This window comes from Anomalospiza imberbis, chromosome 2, assembly GCF_031753505.1.
Source record: "Anomalospiza imberbis isolate Cuckoo-Finch-1a 21T00152 chromosome 2, ASM3175350v1, whole genome shotgun sequence".
NCBI classification, from domain to species: Eukaryota; Metazoa; Chordata; class Aves; order Passeriformes; family Viduidae; genus Anomalospiza; species Anomalospiza imberbis.
In genome coordinates this window covers 6,791,179-6,815,569 of record NC_089682.1, presented here as the reverse complement: position 1 = coordinate 6,815,569, position 24,391 = coordinate 6,791,179, and the positions used below count along the sequence as shown (strand labels likewise).

Below are 24,391 nucleotides of genomic sequence, written 5' to 3'. Positions count from 1 at the left end.
TGCTTCAGATATGTGTGATACCTCTTTTAATGAGGATTTACTTAAAAAAGGGCTGTGGGAACATTGAGGGTCCCCAAACACTTAAACGTTAAAGTGCGTGTGATTTATAATTTCCGTGAACATCTGTACAGAAAAATCCTGTTACATTTGTTCATAAAGGCAAGTTCTCCTTAAACACCTGTAGCCTAATTCAGGAAATGAACTACCCTAGCTTCCTCTCCAGTATTTATTGTAGGCTCTTTTGGTGGCAGTTTCTCTATGCTCTGAATTGCAAAAGACAAAATACCAATTTAAGAAAATAGCAAAATTTGACTATTTTATTCAGCAGCTGTAGCAGGTATTGCAAATTATCAGAAAAAGGGAAGCCTGTCTACAAATCAGTGTGTAACAGTAACATTAGGGGCACCATCAAAAATTTTATTACTGTTTGTATAAATCAAAAGATGAGACCAAAAAGTGGAGAGAGGAAGCACAGTGCCAAAACCAAGGTTCTGCACTAAGATATTTGCTGATGTTAAGAGTCAGTACATACAGAAATAGTGATCTTAAGAAATGTACTTTAGACTTGTGTGCTTTGCTTCTGATTTTAGGGATGATATTCTTTAGATGGAGAATTGACTGACTGCAAGAGGTGTTCATAATGATAGGAATGAAATTAAAGGAGTAGTAGCTTTGATCCTTGGTGAAAAGAATTGCAGTCCTTCCACTGCAGTTTGCTAATACAAACCTAAATTTTGCAAAGCTTGCAAATACAAATCTAAATTTGGTATCTTCAGAATATGGCCAAATAGCTACAGTGTGAAGTATGTACTTTAAGTTTACGTAAATTTATATTTAATGTTTTATTAAATCCTTTTAATACCACATGTACACCCAAAGCTCTGTAGCAGCATAGCTTTATTTTGATTCATTGGAACTTTGCCTCTGAAAACAGACATAAAATAAGGCTTTTCTGGACTTGGAAGTAGGTGAAAGTATGTGATACACCTCAGTCTTGGGATACAAACTGTGACCCGCTCAGAACAGATTAGATCAGAAATTGGGTTCTCCACAGATGTATTTTAACCTTTTCCTAACATTTCCTCTTTTTTGGCATTTCTCATTTTGATGATTAGTAAAAGTGTACTCAAAGTAAATTATAAACATGGGCAAAGCTAATGATTTAAATATTCATCTTGATTCCCCCCCCCCCTCCCCCCTTTGAATAAAGAGTTTTAATAAAATCTCTTAAAGCTCCTCATTTCACAGAATCACAGAATATGCTGAGTTGGAAGGGCCTCACGGTCTTTGATTACTGTCATGTCATAAAATCAAGGAGATTATAATTGCAACCAAATTTGAAACATTCACCATAAATAGGTGAAAGTCATAGATTACCCGGCTGGAGTTAGAATTTGCTAGAAGTCTGTCTGGCTTTTGAGAACTGCTAGTGCAAGGACCTTCCCTCCCATAGGGATTTGTTCAACTGCTTCAATTCAATGGCTAGTAAGTTCAGAAAGTTGGGAAAGTGATTTTATTTATTTATTTACTCATTCCCAAAGTGTAAACAGGGTCAGGAGGTAAATAGGGTCATGAGGTAAGGATGTAATAGGTTAAAGATCATGGCAGTTCTGGTGAATAGAAGGCGTCAGTTCAGTTGCTAAAAATGCGTATTCATAGCACAGGACATTCTTTGCTTCTGTGTGTGTCACTTAAAATCTTCTGGAGCAAGTTTTCTCAAACTGATATTAATTTCTAATTGGATTTACATATCTGACTTTAGCTTTTCTGAGCCTACAGTAGGAGGAAGTCAATTATTTTACGACATGTGAGATGTGAAAAGAATTGGATCTTGGGAAACATATGAAGATACATAAATTGCATAAGGAAACATGTTGAGGTAGTTTGTTCTTTGGTTCAGCAAAAATGAGTGAAATAACTATTAAATGAAAAATGATTTCTTTAGGGAAAAAAGCAACACAATGAGAATAAAATCAGAGAGGTTCCTTTTCTTGCAGATTGGAAAGAATGAAATCAATCCTTTTGTGTTTCATTAATTTTAAAATTAAAAATTGTCATGTAAGATAGAGGTTTGTTTTGTGTTGGGGAAATCAAATGTTCACAGAAGAACCACAGAAGATTTCTGTTGTTCATTTGTTGTCAATTTGCATTAGAATCAGTGAGCTTCCACATCTGTTCTGTCTTTAATATTACATTTCTTCTTTGGAAAGTGATGCTGACTCCGTTAGTGAGAGTGTTTGTAGACCTCGTCTTTGAAGCTAATAAAAAACTTCTAATTCTCAGAAAATGTATTATTTGATTTAGTAAAATACAGAATTCTGAAAACCTTGTATTTCTTTTTCCCAGGCTGTTCGCTGCTATGAATCGCTAATTTTGAAAGCTGAAGGAAAGGTCGAGTCTGATTTCTTTTGTCAGTTAGGTCACTTCAACCTCTTATTGGAAGATTATCCAAAAGGTAAGAATTTTTGGTTCTTCTGATGAATGTCTTTGGGGAGTTGTTCTTCAGTGTAGGTGACACAACAGAATGAAAAACATTGGGCAAAATCACTGTTTGTTTTCTTGGTTTGTACTGTATTTCAGAGCCCATCAAAGAATTAAGACTGGTGTTACCTTCACAAAACCAACTTTATTCTTACTTCTCATTCTTTTTTATTTTAATGAAAAACAAAAACCCAACCAAAACACTCCTGGTTCAGGTATGAATATGAAGTTGACTGGCAGGCCCAGTGTCTGATGGCTGCCTGCCTTTCAGTGATTGTGGAGTGTGGGTGAGAGCTGGGTAGAACAGGTCAGAATATTTACTTTTTTTTTCCCCATGAGATGTAATTTCTCATTGTCATTGCTTTTTAATTTTAACGTGAATGCAGATCTGTTTGTGTAGGGAAACACACAACACCCCGACCCTGAAAATGTGTTCTCCCACCCCCCCATGCTTTTTCCCCAAGCACACAAAGATGCTGGTTTACAGTTTCCTTGGGATGCAGAAACAGGGAGATGAGTTATAACTGAGAGTAGTTCAGAAGCACTGCTAGGTGACTCAGGCTGGCTCTGGGCTGTTTGATAGCAGTGTGTCCACTGGTTCTCTATCTCACATTAAACAGAGTGAGTTTGGCTTCCTGGGATTTGAATTTCTAAAGTGAAAAACTTCAGATGTAGATTTGATGCTGCTCAGGAGGAATTTGCAGGTATCTATATTCAGTCTGTAAATTCAGAAGGGTATGGGTGATGGAGGCATCTGTCTTGTACCTCATCCCATCCAATGAGAGGGATATAACCACTGGTGTTTCTAAATCCAGCGGCCTGGGAAAAGCTGCAGGGAACATGGCAGTATGCTGTCTCTAAAATTTAGTGAAGAATAGTCTGATCCCGTGCTTTTGTTTTGTTTTAAGAAAATTCTGCCATCCCCTCTGCAAAAAAATGTACACCATTCTTTCTCATTAGCCTAATAAAGTTAGAGGTGAGTGCAGTGTGACCTTCTGGACATATTTTACTTCACAAAAACAGCCCAGGGTTATGGACTGACCTGTATTAACTCTGCTTTTGAGTTGATAACAGTTAAGAGTGACAGGACCAGGTGTTGCTGTAGATCACAGGCAGGGTTTATTGATGGCATCTGTTTTGTACTCTTTGTATGGTTTTAAAATCAAGTAAAAAATCCACTTGATGGTTGGAAATATCAGTTCTCCAGAACTGTAAAACAGCATTAGCCCAACAATATACGAAGAAACATGAAGCCATTAAAATCTGAATTAAAGTACTTAATACTTTCCTAGATGCCTATTTAAAGTCACATCTCAATTGTAGAAAAAGCCTCAAGAAGACTAAAAACCTTGTTAGTTATGGAGTATTAAGAAATGTATCTGTATTTTCAAAGAAGTGCAGTAGTAGTTGAAAATACTGGAGGAATTTTAATTGATGTAAAAAGAGAAGTTAAAGGGGTTTTTTATTAAGTGAGGCACATATGTTCCTGTTTGCTACAGTTTTTGAACTCTAGTACCAAAGACTGTAAAACTATTACCCTCAGTGCAGAAAGTCATAGGTGTTCTATAACATTTACTACTGCTGCTTAGAAATAGAATGTTTGTGTTCTGTTATAACGTAAAAATAAATTTCATTACATGATACAAATTTTGTTACATTATCATACATTTTAATTGCATTATAGTTAGAACAGAAAAGTGAGTTCGGAATATTTTGATGTTACTAATATATATTTTACCCAGATTTTAAATCCTGAATTTCCGGAAGTGTAAAATGCTGAGGGAGCATGGTCTTCAGAACTATAAATCTGTGTAGTCTGAATTTAGTCAAAATTATGGATAAGTCAGTGTGTTCAATAAATTGGATGTAATTAATAAAATACCACAAGATAGCAGCATGTATAATGCTCCAGTTTTTTTCCCTTAAAAGCTTGTTACTTAATTAAATATCTTCAATAAATGCATGCACCTTTTTATATAATGTATGAAGTGTTTTTTATAATGCAGAAGTGATAGTGTTCTTGGTTTAAAAATGCTTGCTGTGAAGTTTGTGCAGAGCAGAACAAATTGTGAGCTGGCTGTAGAACTGGGATCAGTGGTCAAGGTGAAGCAGTGCTGGGATGACAGATCTGGGTTTCATGTTGGTAGTTTCTTCTCTTTAGATCGGTCTCATTTTTTCACAAACACACTGGCAGTGAAGGATCATGCCTTTTGTTGCATGTTTTTAGTGTTTTGATGTAGCTAATACCTTCTTCTGTATGTATTGAGACTGTAGGTCATTTCTTTGTAAGAATTAGAACTTATACACTAGAAGAGGGATCTTGAGAAAAATTCATGGCTGGTTGCATCATTGAAACTCACATTGCTGGTGCTAATCTTGCCCTTGCTGCATGTGCTCAGAGGGTATCAGTGAGGGACAGGCTACCTTTGAATGTGCAGTCAGCTGATGTTTGATATTGAAGTCTATTTAACTTCATTTTTTTTAATGAAAACTGTTAAATATTGTAAGTTCCCTCAAAGTGCAGTGTGTTTTTTGTCACTCCTAGCCACTGAATACCAAAATCAATACGCTTCTATTTTTCTTTCTTAAAAAGAAGTACTTGTCTCCAAGAAAAGTTTTGAGTTCACATCAGAAATTACTTGGATGAGTTTCTTTCTTCTCAGTATGATACCTGAGCTTAGACCAGAGTGTCAGTGCCACTGCTAACCTTTGGAAGATCTGAAGCTGCTCTGCAGGTTGCAGTTTCCCAAATTGCAGTAAGTTTGAATTGCTGTTGATAGCTAAGTGTTTTCTCTGCAGCTGTGGAATGGAGTTGCTGTGATACCAGCACTCAGCTGCTGTTAGGAGAAGGTCCTACACGAGGGATCAGCCTTTTTGCAGATTTTCAATCCAGTGAGACACTGACTTGTATTCAGACACTTATCACCAAGAATGCAGATGAATTGGTTTCAGCTTTGCTTGCATGGTCAGAGTGGTTTCTATGCTCAGCTTTCCTTGTATTTATCGTGACTGAACAGAATTTGGCTTTGGGATTTCCTAAAATGGGAACGTTGACTCCTCCTGGTGAAAACCATTTCCTCAATAGAATTTTCTTAACTCTAATCTGATTCTTCCTCCTTTCTTTTTTGACAAGGCAGCTATTCCCCAGCTGTTGGATAGTTTCGGAGGTTCCCAAACCTTTTGTTGCCTGGGCATGCCCTGAGCGGCACCCTCGTGTCTGCGGGTTGCTTTCTTTGTGCTGGCACAGCTGAGCCTGCAGCTGTGTGGGGAACTGATCCAACTGAAAAATAACCCCTCACAAAAATGCTGTGCAGTTGCCCCAGAATGTGAAACCTCAGCCTTGGGGTTTTAATGGAGGTGGATGGGTTGTCATGGAGGCCTTTGGGTGCTGGGAGGACTCCTGGTGTGAGCCTCTGACCTGTTTGCTACTGCACTCCTTAGGACAGATGGGTGTTTTACCAAATTATTGTGCTCTGGCCTTGAAAGAAACGTATGTTCCACTGTTAGCTGGAGTTTATTTTTCATTTCATGGCTGGTTTCCATAAGCAGTAAGGAGTGAAGATAGTGATGTTTTAAGGTTTGGGTTCCAGCTGACTTGAGTTCTAAGTGACTGCTGTTTAATGAGCTCGTGGATTGACATCATCTGTGTTTTCCTTAGGGATCTTTTTTTTTGCAGAGGGGTCACATGCATTGACCGTGTTCAGTCTGTGACTTGGAGGACAGCTCACAGTGGCACAAATGGAGATGTGCTTTAATCATTTGCCTCTTTGAATTGCTGTTCTCTAAGCAAAATTCCTGGAAGTAGAAAATGCAGTTAATGAATGAATGATTTGAGAAAAACATGAATTTATTTGTGCACAGTCACTAAAACACAATAAATACTGTACTGAAATAATTCTTATTGTTATACTCAAATGGTAGTCTCATTTTTAAATGTTCTATGTCAGAACAGTTTTAGCAGTATTTATTTTGATTACAGATGGTGACTGCTTTGTCAAAAATACTACTATAAAAACATTTTAAGTTGTTTATAAGATAGTGTTCATTAGTTCAGGGGCATTTTTTTTAGTAATTGTTAATCTAAAACTTCAAACCATACTAAAAAAAAACCCAGAATGTTAATTGAGCAGCTCTTTTATTACAATGCAACCTAAACCCAAAATTTAAACACTTTCTGATTGTTCTTTTGTAAAGTTGTTTGGTTGTGAGAAACTCCCATATTAAACAGTGTATGTGTGTTCTTTTGTACTTACAATTCCAGCTCCGTAGGGAATTTCTCTGTGGTGGTTAAGGTCTTTCAGGAATTTGAAAGGAAGTATTGTTATTGGGAAGCATTTTCATGTGCTGTGCTCTGAGGTGCAGGGTAGCAGGCGTAATTTTATAAAATATAAGGGAAAACTTCGCAGCATGGACAGGATTGTGCTGATCCCTGCTGGGCTGTCTTGTCTTACTGATGAGTCCTGAAGAAATAGAATGAATTAAATAGCTTGAATGGGTCAAGGAAGAGATGACTGTTTCAAATAAGTGTGATATTTAGGTTTAAGGGGTTTAATTTTGTTGCTTGTAACTGGTACTAACTGGTAGAATTTGAGTTGCTTCTACTTTGAGCTGTTTAACAGAGTCCTGAAGATTAGAGAAATTTTGGGTGGTTTAATTTCAGATGGTTTAAACCATTATGTGACATTTTGGTAGAAAAAAGGAAGCATAGAACATTAAAATGTTCTTTATAAATTGTGTGTATGTGGAGCAGAGCTTAGCAGTCGACAGTTTTATTATGAAATATACCAGGACCATGTTTTTGACAGGTTGTCTGAAAATTTTAGCTTTGGACAATGTTGTCTTCTAAATAAACACTTAATTGTTAAAATATCTTTTTTGTGTGCTACACTCTTGGGAGGATTTTTGAGCTTGATGAGAATCCATTGGGTTTCTTCACTGGTTCTCAGTATTTTAAGACTTTCACAGAGTTCAAGATCTAAAGAATTTCTGTAACTGTAAACTTCTTGTCAAACCATTGTATATCTTTCACATTTAATACTTGATGGGACAGTGGGCTTCACAGCACTTTGCTGCTGCATTACATTTCCAGATAAGGATGTGGAGCTGTTAATAAAATTTCTTTGAGGACTATTTGATGATTTTTCTGTCTTAAATCTATGCTTGGATTGCTTTTGTGTGTCAGCCTTCATTCTGTGTTAAAAGGAAGACATGCTTTAGGCTTCTTTGATTGACTCTTTGGTACTTTCAGTACAAATCTCTGGAGGAAACAGAGAGCAGCATCTGCCTGAGGCCTTAAAACAAAAGACCTAAGTGGCATTTTGCTGCTCTCACTTCCACATTTTTTGGCTTATTACAGAATCGTAGAATCATGGAAGTTGGAAAAGACCTTTAAGATAACCTAGTCCAACCATTTACTCAGTACTGCCAAAGCCACCGCTGGACCGTGTCCCCCTGCAGCACATCTATAGGTCTTTGAAATACCTCCAGGCATGGTGACTCCACCACCTCCCTGGGCAGCCTGTGCCAATGTTTGACAGTCCTTTCAAAAAAAAAATTTTGAAATATCCAGTCTTGAGTGGTGCAACTTGAGGGCATTTTGTTTGTCCTGTCAAGACTTGTTGCTTGGAAGCAGAGACCTGCTGACACCTCACCTCACTACAGCTGCCTTCCAGGTAGTTCGTAGAAGGCAACGAGTTCCCCGAGCACCTTTTCTTCCAGGCTAAACACCCCCAGCTCCCTCAGCTGCTGCTCAACAGACCTGTGCTCCAGATCCTTCCCCAGCTCCATTGTCCATCCCCGAACACGCTCCAGCCCCTCAATGCCCTGCTTGTCCTGAGGGGCCCCAAACTGGATGTAGGGTTTGAGGTGTGGCCTCGCCAGTGCCCAGTACAGGGGGACAGTCACTGCCCTGTTCCTGCTGGCCACACCATGGCAGATACAGGCCGGGTGCCATTGGCCTCCTTGGCCCTCTGGCTCATGTTCATCCAGCTGGTGACCACCACTCCAGGGTCTTTTCCACCAGTCACTTTCCAGCCCCTCTTTTCCCAGCTTGGGGTGATTGTTGTGACCCAAGTGCAAGACCCAGCACACTTGGCCTGATTGAACCTCAACCCTTGATCTCCATGTCCAGGTTGTTGATGAAGATACCAAGCAGGAGTGACCTCCACAGTGAGCCCTGGGGAGCACACCTGGTGACCAGCTGGATGTAATTCCATTTTCCACCATTCTGAACCTGGCCATCCAGCCAGTATTTACCCAGCAAAGTCAATTCTATTGGCTCAGCCTTGGAATTTTCTCACCTTTTGATGTCTTCAATTCTATGGGAGATCAGTTTTCATCTTTGCTGGGTTAAAACGCCATGGTGGGTGGAACCTGCACTATAGATAAGCTGTTTCTGCAGCCTGAATATATCTCTTAGGTGTTTAATGAAGATTTTTTTTCCTGGGAGCAGTCAGATTTAAATCAAGAGATGTGTTCTTTCCAAGCTTCCCTTGTGCAGTTCTTCAGCTGATTTTCTGTTTTACTATTAGTTTCACATCAGATAAGCACTAAGAAATATTAGTGCTTGTTCAGAAATTAAATTAAAAATAATTGTGTTTAAGGCAACAGATACTGTTTCACACAGACCAATACGAACTTTGGTTTGTATTAAAGTTTTCTTGTCAGGGTATGTCGTTCAATTAAAGCTTGCTGTTTCTACGTTCAGTAAGCCAAAAATTTATGCTAGTCACATTTAGCCTTGCAAGGTGCCACTAGATGGTGTTAGTATGTAGTTCACTTTCTTCTTACTCAAGCACTAAAATACTCAAACTGCTCCATGTTTGTGTCACTTTGAAGGCCTCTAAAGTTTTAAGGTGTCATAAAGTGGGTTTATTAGAGCAGATCATAAAAGCCATCCTCTGTGACTGCACGATTTGTGATGAAATATGCAAAGGTGACAAGTGGGTGGTTGTCACTCAGTCTAGACATTTTTCCTCCCCACTGTCACCTTCCTTGTTTGTTTAGGTCAAGTATGTAGATTCTGGATACAAAGAGAGATTGTCTTATCTTACTTCTGAAACTAAGTTTTGTCAACATCCTATGAAATCAAGTAGATGGAAAAAAAAAATCCTGAAACCACATACGTGGTAATTAAATCAAATTTGTTTTTTATTCTCTATATCATACCAAGGGATCTTAAGCAGGGGGGAAGTAAGGAACAAGTATTATCCATGTCCTGCTTCTGACATGGCCCTTGGTTCTATCATAGTGGAGAGGAAGACAAACTCTTAGGGAGCACATAATAAAGTCTGTCAGGGTTGAAGTAACCATACATATTGCAAAGTGGGTAGTTCTGGGTGACTAAAAACCTGTAAGAGGAAACCAGTAGACTCCCAGTGTGTGAACTCATCGAGAGTCAGCTCTGCATGAGGTGCCTGAGGTTTACAGACAGATTCTGAAGAGAGCCTGAACTGAAGAGGATTCTTACTGTTCAGTGGTTGCAATTGTTTTAGAAAGGCGGTGTTTTGCTTTTCAGAGCTATTTCAGGTAAACATTTTATTTTCATCAAGTGATATAGCTGATGGTGATTGACTTGAAAAGCTGTGTATAGCTTTGGGATATACATGTCCCCTCCTCTGGGGAGGATGGTGAATGCTGTATCTGCCACTCTCAGGGTTTTCAGGAATGTGATCACAAGGATTACCTGTAAGGAAAATAATATACATGGCCAGGTTTTGGAGAGAGGTATTCATGGCAAGAGCATAAACTGATGGAGTTAGAAATTAAACAAAGGACAGAAGGAGGGAAATAGGTAACTGAACACTTCTTTTAGTAATTGTTGACTATTGTTTTGGGTGTTTGAATGTGGTCTGTCAGTTTTGTGCTTTTAAGAGTTTTCTGTGGTTGACTACAAAAAGTAGTAGAGAGTGAGGCAAGAGGCATTGTCCTGCTGTTGACACTGTCCTGTTCTTTGAGTCCAGACATGCATTTTCTGGATGCTCATCCGTGTTTGACATGCAGGGAAAAAAGAAGTTTTTATGTCCTTTATTGTCTTTATAGAATTCCAGATGTGTAAGAATTTCAGTGGCAAAGTTTTAAATTGAAAAAGCTCAATAGTAAGTTCCTAATCAAAAGATTGTCTGCAGAATCCTGCCGTGCCTAATAGTGATTTCAAAGCACTCATTTCATAATGTTTAAGACAGACATTATAACTGAAATGGGATAATTCATTTGTAACTGTAAAAATGAGAGTTGACCCTCTGTTGAAAGAGCAGCAGTAGTTGACAGAATCTTTCTGTGACAAAAATTGTCTCACTTTGGAATGACCAGTCTTGGATGAAAAGTAAAGGTGCAAAATGATATTTCAGCCTTTAGTGTTAGGATTCTTTTTATTTGTTCTTGGGTTTTTTTTTTTTTTTAATACTACTAATGTGCTGCATGACCCAAGTAACTGGGATTTTTTGCTTTTTAATAAACCAGGGGATATCATCCTACAGTCAGAATCATAACACTGATAAAGCACACCCTGTGTTACAGATAGGGATTTGTGTAAAATTCTTGTGGCTCTGCAGATTCAATTGCTCTGTTCTTTCTTATTTTAGAATGAAGTTTGTATTTTGAGGGATTTGCTCTTATTTCCTGTAGATACAAAGTTAATTTAAGGGAGAATTTTCTTGTAGTTCACAGTACAGGTTTTAAATAAGGTACTAATTTCTACACCATGAAATTTTAGATAAATATCTGCTTATTGCTTACTTACTCAGGGACTATGAAATATGATAGGGTTCAAAATTTATGGTTCATGTTTTTCTTTATATCTAGGTTTGTTCAGTTGTTCAAAAGTCTTGCTTTCATAATTTGATTTCTGGCATCTTACATGCAAGATTCTTCTTAGGGATATGCTTGATTAGGAATATTTCCTGTGGGCTCTGGCAAAGAGACCATTTTATTGAATCCTTTTTTTCCTGTTTTTCTGTTCCTTTAATCCTTTGCAGCCGAGCTTGAGTGCTTATGGAGCAGATATTTAATGTAGTTGTAAAAGGGGCTGAAATCAGACTTCAGGGGTAACTTACTGATAATACTGAAAGTGTGCATGGTAACACTTTTTAGTTGTCTGACTTTCCTGAGAAGTAAAGGGACATTCAGCTCTAGCTTAAGGGAGCCCTCCATGATTCATCCTTACACACTTCTAGCAGAACTCTGAGAATTTCAGCATTTCATCTGCAAGAAGTAGAAAGGGAATGCTGTTAGCCTAGAACAGGCTGGATCCCGGGGTGTTTCTGAAGCCACCAGGAGGATTGGGCACTTCAGACACTGAGGAAGATTGAAGTGTCCTCTTTGTTCCTCTGGAAGAGAAATGTGGCTCCTTAGAATGGAGGCCTTATCTTCTTATCGAGTAAATATAAATAGACTTCAGCAATCCATGCTTCCCATGTGCTTGTTTTTAATTGTAACTGAGCTTGGCACATTCAACGATCACATCAGCTGTTCCTGTGGGAAGCTGCTGAACTTTATTGAAGAATGGAAGAGTTAGAAAAGAAAATCACAGCCAAACATCCTTTTTCTTAAAGAAAACTGGTAGAATGTCATGGAGCAAGAGTCTCCTTTCTGTAATAATTTCCATATATTAAATGGAGGTGTTAGGATTTTTCAGGGCAAGTTTCTTCTTGCTTTCTTTTTTCCTATTCTTTCCTTTTAAGGCATTCTGTTTATTTATGTATTTTTTTAATACTGTTGACATTTTATAAACTTACTAGCAGTGTCTTAACTGCTATAGGTAAGCATATTCCACCTCTCCTTTTTAATGGATATGCTCATGTGTGTACTTCCTATATTTTTTAACAGCTGTGGTGAACATGTTGTCCCTTCTATTTTCCCAGTATAAATCCTTAGTATTGTATTTAATGTCCTTTTCTTCTTTTTATGCATATCCCCTGTATAGTTGACTGCAGTGGTTGCTTTAAAAAAAAAAAAGTTTACAAGAAGTTGTCAGTTCTTGAATCTTGCATAATATGTTGACCTGAGTATTTGAAATATACTTTAACCCTTAAAATTGGGATAGGTACTGCTTGAGTAAAAGGAAAAAAAAACTCCTTTTATTTGTGATGTGATGCATTACAAAACTGTTTCATAGTGCAAGTGCATGTTCCTGTTAGGGAAAGCAAAGTCATTACCATGTTCAGAAGATAATTATTCCTTTTCGTTGAAAACTTATTAATGATATCTGGGAGAAACTGAATCCAGAAGGACTTCTGGGGGGCAGTAGGATGTTATTTTGTCTTACTGTGAAAATCCTTTAAAACATTATTGCAGAATGTGACTAAAATATGCTTAGTTTTAACATTCTTCAACTTATATTATTAGACTGAAGTAATATTCTTCAGTTTGTACCAGGGTTTTTTTGCGGGGTACTGGTTAGAGGAGGAATTGTGTTCTTAAATTGTGAAAGACTAGATTAGATTTTTAAGTTATTTTGTTTGTCTGAGTTGCATTGTGTAAGTGTTTTAAATATATTGCATGTTAATAATGTGTGGTCAATGAGTTGTCTTCTAAGTTCTTTTTTTTTATCTGGGCATCTGAATAAACCACAGTTTAGAACATCAGAATTAGAAATTGGCCTCACAGGCATTTTGGTGGAGAGGAGCAGCTCATGGGCATGGATCTCTGTGTCTGTTTAGAGATACAGGTTTGAGTCTCCATGGACAGAGCAGTGCAGAGGTTCTGTCTTCACCACGATGAGTATATTCTTATTTCACTTAAGCACAAGAACTTTGGTCAAGTTACCAAAATGAATATGCAAGGCAGGCATTGAAGGGTGATAACATTTATGGACGTGATTTATCCATGGTGCTTGCAGGAAATGAAGCTGCATCTATAGTACACATGGTTCTTGTGTCTTAATCTGTTTAGTGCTTATGGTTTTCCAGAGCTGGAGTTCTCATGTTGTTTGGTTTCCACACATTGTGTATTTTCCATTCTTCAATCTTAAGGAGCAAACACTTGAAAAATCAGTATCTTGGTGTTACTGTAGTGAATCTTTATTTAAAATGCTTAATTTTTGATGGTTCCTAGTGCTGTGTTCTTAGAAGAAAGCAAAGCCTGTTGTGTTCTAGTCCGAGGTGGCCTGTTAGCCCCAGGGCAAGATGAATCACCCAGAATTTTTAGTGAGGAAGAGGGATGCAGGAGTAGTGACTGGAGAAATTGGTTGCTAAGTAGAACTAAACAGAGTGCTGATTTCCAGGTTAGTCATGGAATAAAATGTAAGCTTTTTTTTTTTTTTTTCTACTTGCTTTTGTTTCTCAGAATGAAAGGCCATGTGAAATTGATTTCTCTTTGTATGTCCCTCCTCACCAGTTCTTCAGAAATTACAGGGCATCAGGGAGCGTGGTAAATGAGCTACATGATTAAATTTTTAAATCTTACAATAGCTTTGTCCAGGATGAAAATCCCAAAATTTCAAATTATTTCTTTGTTATAGGTTTTCTTTAAAATATTGCTTGATTTACATTTCTGAGATTAATAATAAATATACTTTTTGGTTGACATTTCATAAAGCAAAACTATAATCTTAAGGAATGCATTGCCCACAACAGTGTACTTACCATGGCAGTGTTACTTTTATTAAACCATTTATCATTTTAATGTTGTGTATTCTGACTCTTAAGGATTTTTATCTTTTTTCTTCAAAGAAAATGAAACAAAGCAAATTGAACATTCATTTTTCTTCCCTACAGCATTATCTGCATACCAGAGGTACTACAGTTTACAATCTGACTACTGGAAGGTCTGTATATGCTCCTTTTTTTTTTTTTTTTTTCTCAATTTTAAAATGTGTTGCTGTAAGTGTTCAAGTTTTTAAAGTAGATTCTGTTCAACTTAAGTTCAGAGTATCTCCCTGCAGTTATTTTCTGGCATATTAATTGAGTCTTAATGTAAATGTTCACCTATATGTGCAATTCATTATAAATTCCAGTGAAAGTAAGTCTTCAAGTCATGCATTGAAAAGGCATCTCAATTAACCTGACAGGTTTTAAATAATTTTTGTTACCATCATAATCCATTACTTCAGGGTTGTTTTTTTTTTTAATGTAGCATAGATATTTGGGTGTTTGTATGGAGAGTAGCACAACCACTTGAAAGCTGCTGCGCAGGAGTTGGACTGGGAATAGGAAAAATGTTCTCAGGTTGCTTTTTGTTTCCACAGACACCAGATTGTTTAAAGTCCTTTTCAGTATTTTAAATAACACTCTTAACATCAGATAGGAGCAGATCCTGTTAGTGTAGCTGTCTTGTCTGTAAGTAGAGGTATTGTGTCTGTGAGTAGAGGTATCATGACTTCAGATGAATAAAAGTGAAAAAAATCTTACAGTGCCATTGTCAGAAGTTGTCAGCATTGGTATATTGTCACATGAAATAATTTGAAGCTCCTGGTTGAGAGAGAGGTGCAGGAAAGCACATAACACATGAGATGCTTGTGTGGTCTTAAGCAGCTGTTTTCCTTAGAAGTGTGGATAAATGCATCTTTCATATAGGGAGGGCTTATGAAGAGCTCTTGGTACCACACAGAGACAGCATTAGAGAAACAACATTTTGTGCATTCTTTGCATTTATAGGGACTGTAACAATGCTCTGAAAAATGCTGTGGCAGCTTCTCCCATTTGGGCACAGGATGGGGAGAAAGGCAGGGTGCATTAAGGGTGGAAGAGTGAACTAGAATAAGTGTTTTATAGCAGATAAAGGAGAGCTCCAGTTGGAGGATGCTAGGGAAATTTTTGGTATTGTCTTATAAAGCCCCTGCTCCAGCAGGAGTTGTGCAAGTGCCATATTTCACTGAGCCATTTTGGAATTGAAGGAGTTTTTCCAATAGTAACACCTGCAGTTTTAAAATTGCAACAATAAAAACATTAATCTATTCTTCTTACATGCTCTTGGAGAGCTGCTCTAAAGATTGCTGTAAATAAGTGTTGAAATCAATCAATTAATTAAAAATCAATTGTAATAGTTTCTGTTGTTTGTACTCTTTCACATTAAGCATGTCAAAAGTTTATGACTGGAATTATTTCTGGTTTTTATTCCAATGGCTCATTATTAAAATAACTTAGCAATCACCTACCGCTTATTTCCCCTGCATTTTCAGGGTGGAATGTAAATGATTATATGTATTTCTGTAGGTATAGGTTGTTTCCAGTGTGGCTCAGAATATTATCTGCAGTTAAAATAAATGTAAACTGTGACTGTTCTGCAGGTTCATCTCAAGAGCACTGATGGCAATAAAATTTGTTTGTATGCAGTGTGTGATATTTTAACACACCTGTTTCTTGTATATATCTCCTGAATATTACCATGCAGAGATTATTTTCAACAGTTCCAGTTGCAAACGTGAGAGCATTGTTTGCAGTTGACAAAAGAGCATTTTGAGTTCTAGAAATTAAAAATCCATCCCAACAACAAGTAACCAAAAACCAGTAATTTTTCTCCAGGTTGGCCTCTCCTGGGAAGGATCTCATTGTGAGCTTCCTTAAAAATGTATGGCCCAAAGTGTTTCTTTTCCTATAATCTTGGAAGATTTCGTTAATTTTGATATTCATGAAAAAGAGCCTGAAAAAGTCCAAAACCATTTTTTCAGCTAACAACTTTTTTACTGAAAGTGGTAAAAATCACAGGTGGATCATATTTCATCTTATTACTGGATGATGAAGCTATTCTGGAGTTGGCAGTGGGAAGCTGCCTGGATATTGGGTCTGGAGAAAGACCTTCCCCTCCTTCCTCCAACTGAGAGGATTTATTGTTTCTTGTCATCCTTAATGCCCTGTATCTGTAAGAAACCATTTAGTCAGGAATAGCAAGTTTATGGTGTATTTTTGGTCACACTTTTTGTTCTACTTTGTGATTTATTTTTTCCCAAAAGAGGTACAGATGGCAACAAACTCAGTCATACTTCCTTATTTTACTGTTGTGGAATTTTTTCAGAGTTTGTTTTTTTTTTTTTTTTTTTAGATTTTTCGGGGCTGGATGTCATCAGTGAAGTTGTTGGAATTTGAGATAGTAAAGGAAGGAAGAGAAAGAAGGGTGTGAAGGAAGGGTGGTATTTGGGAGCTGCATTGAGAGATCTAGGAAACTGGAGAGTGCTGAATCACATGAAGGTTGTTACATAAGGCAGGGCTGAAGTCAGACAGGAGCAGCCTTATAAACTTGGGCATTTTGTCTGAAATTACAAACTGTCGTGCAGTGCAAATTTACCTGGGTGAAATAAGTGTCCTCTATATGCTCTGTTTTTAAAGGGAGAACTTACAGGAGAATTGTGAGCGTTTTCAGATTGCTTTGGGTATAGTTTGGTCTCCTTTTATAAAGTATTTTTGTTCTCTGCTACTTCAGATTTTTAGAGTTGCATGGGGCTGGAAATTGAGTGTTATTTTCATGCATTGTTCATTTCATGATATACAGTCTGTATTTCCTTTCATGAAAAAAGCAGTTTACATTTTTTTGTTTCCCCATAGATTTTTCTGATGGTCTGGTCTGAAACAACCAGGTTGTTTTCTGTCAGAACTTGATGCATGGGTTGTTTTGTTGCTATTACAGTAAGCGTTGTGCTCATCGTATGGAACAAAAAGAGAAGGAAAAAAACACTTTAGAAAATATATTCTCGATATATACTCTAGTGACAGGAGTGAAGGGGAAAGGTTAGGAAGATGCTGTATTTTGCCATTTACCAGATCAATACTCCCTCTGTGCTGATGAGATATTATTTCCTTTCAAAGAACTACCTGTATGGATAGTTTTGAAGGTGTTGGCTTGTGTTATGCCACATATTCCTGAGTAGACTATTTTTTGCTGTAATCTTTGGGTACTTACAGATCAGTGTAAAATGTCCTGCAAAATAGACTTTCTGCAATTTTTGACTACAAAGGCACTGTGCTACCTCAACTCAGCATTTAAAAAATATTGACTTGAAATTATTTGACTTGAAATATCTCAACTTGGATAAAAGCCGATCTGACTTTCATTCTTGCATTCAAGTAGTTCTCTCAATGTTTCTTATGTGCCTATGCTAAAATGCTAAAATAAATCTCCCTTCTGTGCAATGTACTTCATTCTGATTTCCTTTTAAAACTCCCCTGTGTCAGCGTGTTGAGGGAGGTGAGGAGGACTGTGGGGGATGAACAGATACAAAGGGCAGTTCAGGAGAGGGAGACAGCAGCTAGAACTGCAATTTGTAGATGTTGATGCTCCTGGGAAAATAAAGATATCAAGTGTAAATGTCTGCCATGATTATCAGTTTTGACATATTCTGAGGAGGCAGGATTAGAAGCTCAGCAAGGAGTAAGATATTCCTGGTTTTAGCCAAACATGATGGCAGATATCTGGCACCTGTAGGAAGTTATTTTAATCATCTTGTGGTTGTATTATAATGGACTTGATCATACTGAACTCTTTTATATAATACCTGAGTTTGGGTAGGGCTGTCCTAGACGAATTCCATTGCTTGAGTGAATTGTGTATAAGTGTATAAAACATCTGGATCTATTGCATTGACATAGTTGTCCAGGGCAGGAGAGACCCAAAAATCCTATCCCACAGATTTGGGGCTCCAAGAGATGTCAGTGTTCACTTGAGTGACTCCTGGGAAAGTTCCTGAGAGAAGAGCCTGGTTATTATCCAGTATTTCGATTAGATCTCTGCTTAGGCATGGCACTGCTGCTGCAGCCCTTGTCTGGTTTGATAATCTTGATTAAAGATTTGTGACCTTTGTAGGTAGGTGAGTGTTCACAAATTGTCAGTTAGGAATTGTGTGCCTGCAGTTGTAGCAACACAGTTTGAATAAATAAAACCTTTTGGTACAGCTATGTTAGGGAGCAGAAAGTTCCTTTATGCTGATTCTCTGAAACGTTTGAGCATCTGTTAGGAACATCTCTGTGCATGGGGAATGAACCTGAAGATTTCGAGACACTTAAATCCAGGGGATTGTGGACAAGTTATGAGGAACATGACAAGAGCACTGCTGAAATGCATTATTCTGTGTTAATTCATCTAAGAGTAGCATCATGCTGGTTAAAGGTTTTTTTTTTTTATAAAAACTGTTTTATCACAGTAACAGAGGGTATGCAGGTACTTGAACATTTCTATTCACATGTGAAAAAATTCAAGGATTGACAAGGCACAGCATTTAGAAATGCATTTTTTCAAGGTGGACTTTACTTGGGAATAGGATGCTAGACATTGGATTGAGGGTGCCTGAGAAAGAAAAGAGACCTCAATTTATTCAGCTGCACTCAACTGTAGTGTCTCTTTATCAAGTAGTGCTTGGAGTGGATCAGTCAGGAAGTCTGAATGTTCCTTGAAATGTTTAAGGAACACTTAATTAGTGAGTTATATCCTCCAACATGAATTCAGATATAGAATTCTTGTTAGCTGTTGACTTTTGTTGGAAAGTTGCCTAGAAGGAAAGTAAATCTGTCAGGAACTCGTTATCATTTTATGAAAATGGCCTTAATCACCCTTCTCTTTAATAAAGATTTCATTTATGTGGACAAAGTGAAAACATCAAAGAGGTTTGTAAACCCCAGGAAGGGTTTCCAAAGACCTAATTCTGTGTTACAGTGGATTATAAAAACATCTGGGTGCAAATGTGGTGCAAACTGAACTTACAGTTACAAAGCTATACTGTAGAAGACTGAATGGTTGTGTTAAGAAAAAATAGAGAAATTGAAGAGGGGGAAGTAAATCCCATAATTCTGCAACAAAGTGACATGTTAGTTTAGTTCTGGAAAGCACCTGTTTGGAACTCCCCTACATATGTTTACTGACAGTAGAATAAATTACTGTCTAAATTTTTACCTTTTTTACATATTTATTTCTTAAATTATTATTGAAAATAACATTCTGGCTATATATATATATATATATATATATATATGTATATATATAAAAAGGAGAATTTCCCCTCACTTTTCTTAAGTAATCTTTATAAAAAAGAGAAGAATCCAAAACCATACAGAGGAAAAAAACCTCCAAAAACCAAACCAGAAAAACAAACCAAAAACCAAACCAAAATCCCCCGACCTGAAATTCTTTTCAGAAAGGCAGATGCCAAAGGAAAATTCAGTTGTGTATGTGGGTGCTGATCACGGAAGAGGGATGTGATCTCGGTCTGTGCTGTTGTTCGTTTGTTGCAGAAAGCAATTTTATAACACTCCTTTTTATATTGATCTCAAGTGTATTTGAGTGCCAGGTAATATTTTAAAATGCTGTTCTGTAATTAGAGCTATGTAGAAATTTCTCAAGCTTATGGCTAAAACCCTTGTAATTTGTAGAAAGGCTTTTTTGTTCCAAAGAGCTAAAGTAACTAAAGACCACGATGTTAGTTTTTAAGTGTGACCTGTTGCTTCTTTTAATTGTTTCATGCAGCTTTTTTTTCCTCTTTCTCCTTTTTTTCCCTTTTGTTTGGTGAAATGGCTTTTTTTGGTATGTTTCCTTAATGCCATAAAATAGGAAAATAATTAAAAAAACATTATTCTTTAATTTTGCCTGTTTTGCTGTCTCTTTTTCTCCAGACTGTAAGTCTGTTTCTCCCTTTATAAACAGTTGGACAAAAAGCAATTACTAGACATACTGATAACAGCAAATAAGAGAACATTTTGCACCTTGGAGATTCTTTAGAAGACAGCAATTTTCCACTTCATTGACTCACAACTGTTTTATTTTCTGCAGTAAACTCAAAAAACCAAGTAGTGTTTTAAACAGAATTCATCAAAAATTTCATTATTTTTTTAATTAGATATAAATGCTTGGATTAATTGAAACAGTGCAGTTGCATAGGATCAGTAGAAATTGCTGGAACAGACACCCTTCTGGAACAAAAGTTGGAGAAGTAGGAATGATTTGTTAACCCTGCTTTTTATTAAGCCCTTAGGTTTCTGAAACTTTTATTTTAAAGAGAATGGTGATTCCGTATAAAGAGATAAATTTCTCCTTAAGGGTCCTCAGAGAACAACATTTTACGATTACACAAAAAGGCTTTAATGTAAATTATTGCCCCATAGCAGAACAGGATACCTCCAGAAAAAGCAAAAAGAAACAATCTGTTTGATCAGAGGAAGCTTAATCAGAGAAATGTTGAGAAAAACTGATCAGGACAGCAAATTCCAAAAATTCTCATTGAAGCTGAAGTTTGCTGATATGAAGACATTGCAAAAGGAGCTGGGAGATACAACAGTGACCTACAGATGGGTACATTAAAAACCTGCAATTCAGGATGTATTTGCAAACCAAAATGACAGGGTAGGAATAGAATAAATAGAGGAAATGGAGACTCAGAAAGTGAAAAATAAAATCGGGAATTAAATAAATATTCAGTGTCTGTGTGAAGCATGGAGATATTAATAATACCTTCTATATGCTCTTTAATTCTGCATGACAATATAATGGTTGTCAGTGAAGCACATGGGATTCTGTACCACCCCTCACTTTTGACTGAAAACAAGTTTTTGGATTTCAGTCCTTTCACTTGAAGGATCTTGATGAAGGCATTCTGGTTATGTTCTGAGAAGGTATAAAATACAACTGAAAAATAATACTTTAAAGACTTCTGCTGTAGACTGAGAGAGACAAGCATGATGACGTTGTGTTACGGAACAGAAAATGAAAATCAGAGATAATTTTGTCCTGATTTTTAGATCCTGATGAGAGTGGGTCAACATAATGGAGATAAAAAGCATTTTTATGGGATTTAATGGGGAGAGGCATTTTCCAGGAGACTGTTGAGGAAAGCAGTCTGGGAATAGTCTGAGTTTGAAACTGTGTGATAATACAGGATGGGAAGTGATTGTGTCCATAAAAAGAAAAGAGGAGGGGGAAGGTTGAGGAGAGAAAAATCTGTAAGGCCAAGTGAGATTGAACAAATAATATGAGGAAGAAGAAAATGTGTCTAGAAGGAAGAATGGCAGGATGTGGGGGAAGGAAAATTCTGGCCTTGCTGAGAGTTGGAATGAAAAGAAAATGAGAAAAGAAAACCTAAACTTTAGGGCTAACAACATACGGAGAGAAGGGAGGAAGGTGTATATAGAACAATATCAGAGTGGATTGTGAGAGATCTGGTCTGTTTGCCAGCTTTATCCCTAATGGTAACCTCTGTGTCATAAATTCACCAGGCACACTGGAGAGATTACAAATGAAAAAAAAAAAAAAAGGAAAAAAAAAAAGCCAAAAAGAAAAGAAAAACCCAAGGAAGACTTTTAACTATTCAAGTGAAGAGCCCAGTATCATTCTCCATCAGAGGGTCTGGATGGCCTTTGTTTTGAGGAAGGAATAAGAAAGTAGAGTGTGAAGCACTGGGGATCACTCAGGGAGCTAGATAAACAGATAATAAAAATCAGGGATGTTCAGAGTGGAGCAAAAGACAGTAGCAGGGCTTCAGCTGGTAAAAGTGAGCTTCAGCTGGTAGAACTGAGCTTTGTGCCCTGACCTTGCTGGAGAGCCCCTGGCAAGGGGAGGAGTGACTTAGGCTGACCAAGACTCCACTCTCAGTAATTAAGCAACAAAGATTTTTTTATGTATGTAGCTGTTACTGCAGATGCTGATAGCTTAACAATTTACTGCCACAAAAAATGGGGTTTACAGTAATAAAGGATGTAGCAAATGCACAAAGTCTTTTACTGAAATGCTGATGGAAAATAGAAGAGAGCATATTTTCCATGGTCATTAGGTTTGGGGGGTGCAGTGGATGAGAGCAGTTCTGGTAAAAACTTCACTTTGATCCTGAGATACACTGGCAAAACAAAAAGTGGGGAAAATGAAATGCAGCAGATACAGCATCATCGTAGTAGCAGATTTTTAAAGATTATTAACACATTTAGATCATGAGCTTGTCCCTTTAGTATGTCACAGTGGATGGAAATTGCATTTTAGAAGATATTGGAAAAGATAGAGGAGTTGTTTAAAGAACAAGACCCAAGATAAATTTGGAGTATGAGGACTGCTAAATGAAGGGCTAAATTTGTGAATTGTGCACCTTATAAACTCTTTTCTCTATTGAAATGCTTGGTAGCTTTGGTAACACTGTAAATGGGGTTATGTCAGCCATCCCATAGCTGTGATCAGTTAGTGTGATTAATCTGTGATGTGAAAAAATTGGGATTTTTAAATCTAAACTGTGTTTATCAAGATTGGTATTCTGTCTCTTAGTGGTAGAAGGTATATGCCTTCAAAATACTTCAGAGAAATTTATTAATAAATAAAGGGGAATGCTAGAATGCTGGAAAGGTAATGAGATTGTGTTGCCGGTAACACTTGGTTGTCTGTAAATGCACCAAAAAATAGAGCAAATTAATAACTGTATTTGGGTTTAAGAAAAAGACATTTTATTGTTACATACTAAAAATAAATGCAATTTTATGAAAGTCAGTAAAGCAGACAACTTGAAAGAATTTTTTTTTTTTTTTATAAAACATGTTGTTAAATTAATGCCAGAAAGAAAGATTAAGAAGGAAATGTGTTATTTCATGCTGTTTAATTAGAGGAAAGCATAACTGATTTGTTGTTTAGAAAAGAACATATGTTCATCCAGGTATTTCTTAAAGAGTAACGAATCTTAAGAGTCACAGATTAAGGTTTTGTGTATTTTGGGGGGGTTTGGTTTTGCATATGTCTGAAATTCTGTCCCTCTGGCAGCTAAAACATAGGGAATTCTTAGGTAGTCCCATCAAAATATGATAATTGTTAATACAGACAAATAATGCAGCATGTCCAGTTTTGTGTACAGGAAAACTGTACAAGGATCTAATAATGAGCTCTTACTAGATGAATTATGAAATGAAATGAAATTCATTATGTTGTAATGAAATTTTGACAAGAGGGTGTCTTCTCTCTCCTTGAAAGATATCAAGATGAGGTGTAAAATCTTAAAAAGAATATGACTGGCAAATGTAATAAATTTTGACATGTTGTCTTTGACCTCATGATAAATTTGATTAATTAGCTTTTTTAAATGTCTCTTTCTCTTAACTGTCATCACACAAAACAAAGGAATCCCCCTCTGCACATAAATCCCAGGCACCTGTTTGTGTTCCAACAAGCTATAGGTGTTTTTAGGGAGCACTTGTGTTGCTCTGTGCTGAGAAATATTTTGCATTTGCCCTAAATTAGAAAAAAAGATATTATTTCAATGTCTGCAGTTCTGTTTTTTTTTTTAGTGTGCATTCATTCAGCTACTCATCTCTTTTAATCAATGGATTTATAAGAACTCCGAAGTTTGAAACATGTAATATACTGAAAATGTTAAAGAGGAAATAATGTGTTTTGGGGAAAAACTTGCTGGGGTCAAGAGGGGCAAGGAGGCAAGACAGAATCTCAGAGGGAACACTCTGCCCACACCCTGGAAATGGCATTTGTTTCCAGACAATGTTCATTACATTTTCTAATGGGGACTTCACCCTGGAAATTCAGCAGGAATGCACCTCTTGTCCCTCTGTATGTGTGATTTCTGTCTAGAAGCCCAAACACTCTGGTGGAAATAGCACAAGTATCATCAGGATTGATGGAAAAGTCTCTTCAGAAAAGCTTTTTATTCACGTTGAATTCTCCTGCTGCTGAAGTTTTCCTTTGTGCAGAATAAAAACTGTCATCATTCATGTGCTGGTATTTAGATTAATAGCATGCTTCCCTTCTTCAGCCCCTTGGACAAGGATTCAGGATGCTGAAATATTAGATGTGCTGAAGTGTGGCAGTGGAGAAACTCATCAATTGGGAATGCTCAGAGAGAGGCGTTCTTAGTTGAGTAGAACATTCTGACTCCAACAGGGGATGCATTTCCAGCAGGCAGGAATAATACTTGAATGTTGATAATGTTCAGTGACCAAATGTCTCTTTTTTAAATAGAAACAATTATTTTGGAAATGCTTGTGATGCTTTTTCAAAAGCCTGTTGTTTGCAGAAG

General features: G+C 37.1%; 1 protein-coding gene across 17 annotated transcripts in view; it reads left to right on the top strand.

The window, feature by feature from the left end:
* KDM6A (lysine demethylase 6A) overlaps positions 1-24,391 on the top strand; it is a 150,648-nt gene that overhangs the window by 31,971 nt on the left and 94,286 nt on the right. For all 17 annotated transcript variants that reach the window (XR_010995808.1, XR_010995809.1, XM_068179688.1 and 14 more), the window contains exons 3-4: positions 2,347-2,455; positions 14,196-14,245. Coding sequence is in view for 15 of the 17 variants with exons in the window: in XM_068179688.1 (XP_068035789.1) it covers positions 2,347-2,455; positions 14,196-14,245 (159 nt within the window). In the remaining 2 variants the exon portion in view is untranslated. The remainder of the gene's footprint in view (positions 1-2,346; positions 2,456-14,195; positions 14,246-24,391) is intronic.